Genomic DNA, 9,292 nt, shown 5'->3' on the forward strand with positions numbered 1-9,292 from the left:
CCTCCCACACTCAGATCCAACTGTGCCCTCCCCTCCCCCTCCGCCGCAGCGCCTGGGGGTTGGGGGTACTGTGAGGATCGGACAAGTTGGGGGACCCTCGGACCTACCCCTTCCCAGGCCCCCCACCGCCGCTCCTATCCCCCCATTCAACCCTGGTCAACCCCCTTCCCCTCCGCCAGCCCATCAGTCAAATGAAGGTTATGCAGGTGCTCAGAGCGGGAGCACAGAGGGACGCCCGGGAGCTCACCTTGCCCTGCACCAATGTGGCAGCGATCCGAGTGGCGGTGACTTTTGGGCGGTGGCGGTGACGGGGACCCCCAGTGAGCTGATGTGGGGCTGCGCGGCGGCGGCGGCGGTGGCAGCGGCAGCGGCTCAGGCCCCTGCAGTCCTTGGTGACGTCCTGCAAAGAGTGGGGCGGGGCCGCACATGCAGATACGGTCGTGACGCCATCGGGGCGGAGCCGCGCATGGAGATATGCCCACCGAATCTTGCAGAACCAGAAGGGGCGGGGCCCCGCGCAGATTGACGCTTGAATGGGGCGGGGCCAGATGTGTACAGGCTGTAGGGGCGGGCGCGGTTCCAGCTCCTGCTCCGCCTCTTGTACTGTCCAGGAAGGCGGGGCTGATTAGAGTCCTCTCATTGGCTTACATACTTGAGCGACGGACAATACAGCCAATCAGTGACTGTTGACTCCCTTCTCCTGTCCAATGGAGGCTTTTAGGTTTTTGAAGGGCCGAGAAGCTGAGGCCTTGACTGAGCCCTGGTTTTGGGGGGGCGGTTCTCTTCTCCTTCAACGCCCACCCAGCTCCGGGTCGCCTACAGCCCCTGCCTCGTCCCAAGTGCTGTGATTTCCTGTTAACTGTCCCCTACTATCATTTTCAGAAAAGAGGAACTGGGATCCGAGAGATGCTCCATGGCCCCTCAATTTTTAGGGTTCAAATTAAATAAAAAAGGAAAAAAAGGAGGAGGATTTAAGAGAGACCCCAGTCCAATTCCCAAAGTGTAGGACCTCTACTGAGGACCGGGCTGTCAGGGGCGCACCCCGCCCCTGTTTACGAGATTAAAAGAAGAAGAAATAGGGTCAAAAGAGCCACCCCTCCCCACCATCTCCCAGAAAAGGAAGGACCGAGGACGCTCCGACACTCTTCCCTTCCCTGGGCCCCATTATCGAGAGAAAAATTCGAAGAAAAGACAAAATAGGGTCAGAGACGTGTCCTGTCCCCTAAACCTCCAAAGCCTGCGGTTAAAAACAAAAAAACAAAAACAAAAACAGAAAGCGGGGAAGGTACGAGAAGGTCTCCCCCAGCCCTTCACTGACTCAGGTGCTCAGACTTGGGGGACAGGGCGACCCCTGCCTCCCAGGGGAGATGCAGAATCGGGAGGCCAATGTCTCCCTCGCGTGTCCCTTCCAATCTTCAGGGGGGAAAGTCAGGATTTCGGGGAGGGGAGCCCCAGCCCCCACTGTGGGTCTCCTGTCCCCACTCACTCTGGTCCTCAAACAGCAGGGGATATGTGGCCCCCAAGAGAGTCCAGATCCCCTGGATCCCCACCCCAGGAGGAGGAGCTGGGGATGGGGCGGGGTGGGGGCGGGGAGGACTCATCCTGTTTATAAAAAGCTCCCAGCTGCGGAGGCGCCGCGACCAGAATAACTTCGCGCCAGGAGGCTGCGGGCGGCCGCCCCCGAGCCCAGCCCGCCCAGCGCCGAGGAAGGACTGGGACGACCCTCCCCCTTCGTTTGCATTTGGGAAATTTATTTTTCTCCAAGGGTAACATGTGTTTGTCCCCCTCTCCCACTTGGTCTATGAAACTATCACAGACCCACTGCAGAGAACTGGGAAAATACAGAAAAGCAACAACAACAAAAAATAAAGAACAATGAATCCAGCTCTCTACTCCGCGGCTCCCTGCCCACGCGGAGACCCTCAGTCAAGTCCGCCCTCTGGGTGGGGACGCGGTGTGGGGGCCCCCGGGCTGGAAGTGAGGACAGCGACGCTGCTCAGCTTCCAGACTTCCCGGACGGACGCCGCTGCGCGCTGCCTACACGGTGGCTCCCAGAAATACCCGTCCGCAGGAGAATGCGCACTAGCTCCCGCACTGACTTTGTATTTTAAAATAACAGCCGGGCATGGCGGCGGGGCCAGGAATCCCAGCGAGGCAGGAGGGTCACATGTTCGAGGCCAGCCTCTATAACTTAGCGAGTTCCTTAGTGAGACCCTGTCTCAAAAGAAAGATAAAAAACACTGGGGATGTGACTCAGTGGCCAAATGCCTCCAGGTTTAATCCCCAGAACTAATAACAACAACAACAACAACAAGATCTTTATATTGAGGCGCATTCTGGGGCTGGGGATGCAGCTCAGTGGCAGAGCGCCAGCCTAGGCTGTGTGAGCCCCTGGGATCCAGCCCCAGCAAACATGAAAGGGAAGGAAGAGAAGAAAGAATCAGCCCTTCCTGAGCTCTGAGCGGCAGAGGTTGGGGTCCCCAGCAGTTGTACTGTGACACTATATTATACTGTTCAGGGAGGTTAGGTGAAGAAGGGCCCCCTCTGGGAGAGCTCAAAGGACACCCCCTCTGTCCCCGAGGAGCCCTCTCCAGCTCTGGGAGGGAAGGGGGACAGGGATGTTTTCCCTCTTAACTGAGGCCCTGAGAGTCGCCCCAGGAGTTCACAGGGCTGAAATTCCAGGGGCCCCCCCAGCCCTTCTCTGACCCTCCTCTTTGGGTCTAGGATGGGCCATAAAGGCAAAGACTGTGACCCTTGGGAAGAGTCCCAAGCAGGAGCAAGACCTGGGGTGTGAGTGGTTTCATCTGCCTCCTCTGTGGGCCTCGGTTTCCACATCTGTGATATGGGAGACTGAGGCCAGTTGGTTTGTCCTCTGGGGATCACTGTGTACTGGCTCAGGACACATTCTCTTTCAAAAGTTGTCTGTTATAATTACGTGATCCTGGCAAAGAGATCATTTTACCGGTAAAAGACTAAGACCCAAGAAGTCTAAAGGACTTATTGAGGCTGGGCACAGTGGCATATCCCTGTAGTTGCTGCAACTAGGGAGGCTGAGGCAGGAGGATTGCAAGTTTGAGGCTAGCCAATGCACGTTTGTGGGACACTGTCTCAAAATAAAAACTAAAAGGGCTGGGGTGGAGCTCAGTGGTAGAGGCCCTGGGCTCAATCCCCAGTGCCATAAATAAATAGATAAAGCCCTACCGGAGTTGCAGAGCACAGCAGCAAGGTGGGCAAGGCAGACCTGGCCAAGGCCTCTGGGGAACACAGACTGGAGCATAGCAGGCTCGAGTCAAAGAATCAAAGACCTGGGAGGGCTTCTAGGAGGGGACCATGCACAACTGAGACCCAAAGGGTGAGAGTGGGGACTAGGAGGGACGCTGCTGATGGTAACTACTGAATATGCAGAAGCCCTAAGGGGGACAAAGCCAGGTGTCTGCGAGGCTTCGGGAATTGAGTGGAATCAGTAAGAGCGAGACAGTGGGATGCCCTGGGGCCCCAAATTGGAAGAGCACATATGATTTTTAAAATTTATTTGTACTTATTTATTTAGGTACCAGAGATGGAATCCAGGGGTGTTTAACTACTGAGCCACATCCCCAGCCCTATTTTGTGTTTCATTTAAAGACGGGGTCAGTTGCTCAGCACCTCTCTGAATTGCTGAGGCTGGCTTTGAACTCGAGATCCTCCTGCCTCAGCCTCCTGAGCCACTGCACCGGCTTCAATTTATTTATTTATTTATTTATTTATTTATTTATTATTTTTTGTGGTACTGGAGATGGAACTCAGGGCCTCCAGCACCCTAGGCAAGTGCTCTGCCCTTGAGCCCCACCCCCAGCCCCATGTGCGTGTTGTCATAAGCAGGTGGAGAAAAGACCAGAGGGAAATAAGTAGAAATACTAAAGGAAGACTATTGACAGCTTTGGGATTATGGTAATACTTTATTTTCTTCTTTATGTTTCATTATTCCCAAATTCGCTGCAGCAGAGACATACTACTTTGTAAGGAGTGTGGAGAGAGAACATTTTGAAATCAAAGTCCCCTAAGTCTCTGCCTTTGGAAAGTCTGGAAGGAAGCGGGTGGAGCTCAGCGGTGGGGCGCTTGCTGGGGAGCCCTGGGGTCCATCCCCAGCACTGAAAGAGAGGACACAGGAAAATCTGCAGGGACTCCTACCAAGTTCACGACCCCAGATGCCTTTTGGTTCTTCCTGGGTGGAAGCCGAGCGCTCTTGGGAGCTGGAGAGTCGCCAGTGGTCATAATATTTACGAATGAAGCCGCTGTTCCCCCCGCGGGGGCTGCGGCGATGACGCGCATCGTGTATAAATTTGCAGGGTGGGGGCGGGGAGGATACTGGCTGCTTCTGGAAGGATTGCAAGACAGGCCCCCACCTGAGCCCTGAGCACAAAGCCGGTAGGACGCCCGCTTGCCCAGGACGAGCTGGTCCCCGCCAAGCTCGGAGGACCGCGGAGCTCGCCTGCCCCGCCCGGTGCACCTCCCGCTCCGACCGCCAGGGGGCGCCGCTGGCTCCTCGCTTCAGGGCTGTGTGGCCTTGAGCAGGCGACAGGGCTGCTCTGTGTCTCATTCCCCATTCATGAAATGGGCCATGCGCTTTTTTATGGCACTAGGGATTGAACCCAGGGGTGCTCTACCACTGAGCTGCACCCCCAGACCTTTTTATTTTTCTATCTCGTCACAGGATCTCTCTAATGACCCAGTCTGGCCTCAAACTCACAACCCTTCTGCCTCAGCCTTCTGAGTCCCTGGGATTGCAGGCGTGGGCCACCACACCTGGATAGGACACTCATTTTGTAAATTAGGGTGTCTTAAAGTCTGGAGGGTTTACTGAGCCCCAGAGAGATGCTCACTGCTGCCCGGGTCGGAGATCTTTTAGGAATGTCACGGTCACCACACCCTCCACCGACCTTGAGCAGGGGCCCAGAAGGAGCTAACAATTGCAAGCAAGCAGCACAGGACTCCCTCCCTCTGGGGACAGAGGATCAGGAGACACAGAGGCGAGCTGTACAGGGTGGAAATTCTGCAGTTCTGTTGTTGTCAAGAAAGAGACCATGGGTTGGGGGGGACCCAGCGTAGGGAAGCCGAGGGAGCAGGAGACACGCACACCCGGAGGCAGGGAGTCAGAGAACCCAGAGGCTGAGGGGCGGGGAGGAGCTGGGTGGGAGAGTGCCTGCCTGGCCCGAGCAAGGCCCTGTGGTCCATCCCCAGCAACAGGAGAAGAAGAAAAAAAAAAAAAAACAAATACAGCAACCTTTTGAACAAGTGCTATGCAGCTTAAATCAGCCTTCAGAGACGGTCCCCAACAAGAGCCTCCCTTTTCCTATGCCTCCACCACAGCTTCAGGGCCAGAATTGGGTCTCTGTGGGGTGCTGACTCCCTCCCTACCTTGTGCAGGGCTACCCCAGAAGCACAGAGCAGGCACAGGCCTGACACATAGTAGCTGCTCAATAAATACATGGAAAGAAAGAAAGAATTAAGTGATAGATGTGGTTCAAGAATGACTACTGGAGAAGGTGGACAAGGGCCTGGCAGACCCCCTTTTCCATACTAGGGATAGAGGTCCAGAGGGAGAGCCAAGGGCGCTGTAAGAGGCTGCCCCCGTCCAGCCCTGTAGAGCCATTTCAGCCGAACCTGAGGTCAGAGTGGACCCCGGCCTCCATTGGACCCTGAGACCTACCTATCACTAAAAAGTTGGTTGTCTGACTCAGCAGGTGGGAACGTGAAGCAAGGGCCCCCTGGAACCTCCTTCTGGAAAGTTCACCCACCAGGGCCGTCGGGTGCCAAAGGGCTTGGTCATTACTTTGCCCCGTGGTCACGCAGGGCCTGCCTGGAATCTCCTGGCTGTCGAGGGGCAGGGCCCCCCAGGGCCTGGGGTACTGGCGCTAAGTGTCAGGTGACCCCGAGGGCTCCCTCTCCAGGGCTTCCTCCTCCTCCTCCTCCTCCTCCTCCTCTTCCTCCAGAGCGAGCTGGAACTGGAACCTGTCGGGGGCCCCCCGCTCCGAGCTGACCGCGGTGTCCACGGGGCTGCGGGGGATCTTGCTTTGGTACCACTCTCGGTTGTCCTCCAGCGTGTCCAGCAGGTCCTGTGCGTCAGGGTGGACCAGGTCAGCCCACGTCTCCCACAGCGGGTGGGCGATGTAGTCGATGAAGCCCACCTGGGGTGGCACAGGCAGGTGGCAGTCAGGCCTTGGGCCGTGTCTGTCCCTCTTCCTGGACGTCCATTCCCCACTCCTGGTAAGCCTCCAAAGCCTCTTCAGACGCCCCCCGAGGGCAGGATGGAGCTGTGCCTGGTCGGGGACCCCAGGCTGGCCCAGCTCCGGCTTTCCCTCCCCCACCCCTGCGGGCCAGGCTCGGCCACCCTCAGACCTGGGACTTCTCCACCGAGGCCGTGTGCTTGTCGCACATGGGGCTTATGTCCAGGCCCGACTCGCGCTCCCGGTCACCCTGCTGGAAGAACTCTGCCATGATGCGGTCCGTCCACTGGCGGTACAGGGGCAGCGGCTTGGTGGGGTTGCTGAGGTCAGCACAGTGGACAAGGTTCTGTAAGACCTGGGGGGTCAAGACAGGAGGGCACTGGCCGGACCCGCCACCTCCAAACCTGCTCAGGCCTGGGTCTGACACATAGCAGCTGCTCAATAAATACATGGAGAGAATTTAAACTTAGGTGATAATTGATTCTGTGGTTCAAGAACGACTTCTGGAGAAGGCGGACAAGGGACTTGTGGGACCCCCCCATCCCTGTGCTAGGGATAGAGGCCCCTGAAATGCTCCGAGCCACAGACACCATCTTGCAGGTGGGGAGCAGTCCTGGGAGGAGAAGTGGCCACAACAGAGACATGTGACATTATTTCTTCAGATTTGGCATACAATTGGTGCTTCATAAATGCAACTAAATAAGAACTTCAGAAACGGAGGCCCCAGGGCTCACCTGGCCACATACCTGGATGCGATCGGAGTAGTTATCCAGGAGCAGGACACCGAGGCTTGTCACCTTTTTGGTTTCTACCATGGTCTTGAGGTCCGCCAGGAGATTCATGTGTTTGGACATATCTGTGGCCAGCACCTGGGGACAGGCCAGGGAGGGTGACAGCATGAGGACCCATCTGCCCTGCTTCCCACCTCTAGAGGCCACCCCCACTGAGACCCCTCTACCATCAGAGCCCCCGGGTCCTCATCTGTGAAATGGGAGGGTATGATGAAGGATTCATTGCAAAAACAGCTCAGAAGAGGGACATGATCAGTGGCCCCTTCTCTGGGCTCACTGGGCTCAGCCAGGCATCCCTCATGTGTGACAGGGTATGGGGAAGGGAGAGGACACTCAGCAGCTGAGATGACTTGTACCAGAGGGTAGCCCCAAGGCTCCGCAGAGGCCGTGTCCTGTGCAAAGGCCCTGGGGTTGAATGAGTTGGGTGTGAACATAGAGGAGGTTGGGCTGGAGTCGGTGAGCACAAGAAAGATGGAGTTGAGGGGGCAAAGAACATGGGGGTGGGAGGTGGAGCACCTATGGAGAGGGTCATGGGATCTATAGGAGGGTTTGGGGTTGGGGACCTGGCGTGGCCACTGTGTGCCCTGAAGGACTATTTTCAGCCTTTTGTTGGGAAGTTCAGCCCTCAGCACAGCTGTTAAATTAAGTCAAATTAATGGGACCTGTGGATCCAGCTCAGGAGTGAGCCACACACGGCCACATTCCGAGACCTGAATACAAGTCTCAAAACTTCTCCTCAAACACTTGATCGGTACCAAATGCCACTCCTACTGTGTCTCCGCCACCAAGTCCCTCTTCACCTCGCCAAACCCCAGCCGCTCCTCATCCCAGGCCCTGGCTTCCTCTAGACCGTCCACACATGCTGTTCCCTCTGTGGGGAACACACCTCCCCATCCACAGGGGCCTGGCTCCTGTGTTCCCCACACTAGAGGCCCTCCTTGGCCCCTCCGCCATCTGCACCTCTCAAATGCTATATGGCTCTGCTATGATCCATCTCCCCCAGGGACCATGAATCTCAGAAATTAGGCAAGAACTGTCAAGGTGATTGGCACAGGCCAAGCACACAATAATAGCTCAATAAATGCTTGTTAAATGAATAAATGAGAAACAATTTCCCAAAACTCCCCAGAGTCCTCCTGGCTAAATAAAGTCCAATGGATGGATGTTACTGTAAGGCTGAGAAAAAGCCGCCGCCCCAACGCCCAGGAGCGCGGTCTCCACTTGCTCACACACAAATGGCCTGAGGAGCCAGACGGATGGTCCCACCCCACCCAGGGCTCCGATGTCATCACCCCATTTCACAGATGAGGAAGCTGAGGCTCAGCGCGGGGACATGCCTGGGTCCAACTGAACACCGGGCCACACGACTCCCCCCCTATTGGGCGCAGAGGATAAGGGAGCCCCCGCTCCTCCTGCCGCCCAGCCACCGTGGCCCCACCATGTCGATGACCATCCTGCGCAGACTCAGCCGCTGCTTGGCGCCGAGGTTCTGGAAGATGTCGCAGTTCGGAGCCTGCAGCAGCTTGAAGCCCACGGCCAGGTGGTGGTTCTCCAGCACCGAGGCGTCATTGTACATCAGCGCCAGCTCCGAGTCTGCGCAGAAGCCGGGAGCCTGAGACCCGAAGGCGCCACTCCAGTGCCCGCCTCCCCGAAGCCACCCAGGCCCCGGCTCCTCTGGCCCTGCAGGGCTGGAGGTGTCTTGTCCCTGGCTGAATGACGGCCGCGTGTTGGTCTTAATGGAACATAGGGTAAGTGAAAGGCTCCGCTCTCAGCCCCAGCACACCACGGCCTGCATACAACAGGTGCCCAATAATTGCTTGTCACAGCCTCCTCAAAGTTCCCCAAACTTAAGGTTTAAAGCAGGGCACTGTGGTGCACGCCTGTGATCCCAGCCACAGGGAAGGCTGAGGCAGAAGGATCACAAGTTCAAGACCAGCCTCCACCATGCAGCCAGGCCCTCAGCAACTCATGGGGACCCTGGCCCCAAATCACAGAAAAGGCTGGGGGTGGGGCTCAGTGGTAAAGCGCCCAGGTTCAACCTCTGGTATCGCAAAAAAAAAAAAAAAAAATCAGTGGGCCCAATGGGCTCTGCCTCAGCTCATTCTCTCACTTATTGAGCACTTACTGTGTACCAGGTCCCTGAGTGCTTGTGTAAGGGAAGGCTGGGCTCAGAGCAGAGCTGGGGTCAGCCTGAAACCACCCGGTGGTCGCTGTGGGGCAGGCTCCACCCCTCCCCGCAGGCCCTGCCCCTCCCCTGCAGGCCCCTCCTCTCCCTGCAGGCTCCGCCCATCATTT

The 9,292-nt window shown here is 57.0% G+C and overlaps 2 protein-coding genes across 4 annotated transcripts in view; both read right to left on the reverse strand.

Moving 5' to 3' along the window:
* Positions 1–421, reverse strand: part of Rab3a (RAB3A, member RAS oncogene family) — a 5,772-nt gene extending 5,351 nt beyond the window's left edge. The window contains exon 1 of the mRNA XM_015489257.1: positions 248–421. The gene's annotated coding sequence lies outside the window, so the exon portion shown is untranslated. The remainder of the gene's footprint in view (positions 1–247) is intronic.
* A 3,497-nt stretch (positions 422–3,918) lies between these two features.
* Pde4c (phosphodiesterase 4C) overlaps positions 3,919–9,292 on the reverse strand; it is a 36,304-nt gene continuing 30,930 nt past the window's right edge. Inside the window, exons 2-6 of one of the 3 annotated variants that reach the window (XR_007344258.1) lie at positions 8,436–8,590; positions 6,953–7,075; positions 6,379–6,561; positions 5,690–6,167; positions 3,919–4,130 (exon numbers count right to left, since the gene is read on the reverse strand). Coding sequence is in view for 2 of the 3 variants with exons in the window: in XM_048794827.1 (XP_048650784.1) it covers positions 5,895–6,167; positions 6,379–6,561; positions 6,953–7,075; positions 8,436–8,590 (734 nt within the window). In the remaining variant the exon portion in view is untranslated. Of the gene's footprint in view, positions 6,168–6,378; positions 6,562–6,952; positions 7,076–8,435; positions 8,591–9,122; positions 9,142–9,292 lie in introns of those variants that run through there. The other 2 variants (XM_048794828.1, XM_048794827.1) reach the window with 2 other exon arrangements.

Source organism: Marmota marmota, unplaced genomic scaffold (assembly GCF_001458135.2).
Source record: "Marmota marmota marmota unplaced genomic scaffold, marMar, whole genome shotgun sequence".
Taxonomy (NCBI): domain Eukaryota; kingdom Metazoa; phylum Chordata; class Mammalia; order Rodentia; family Sciuridae; genus Marmota; species Marmota marmota.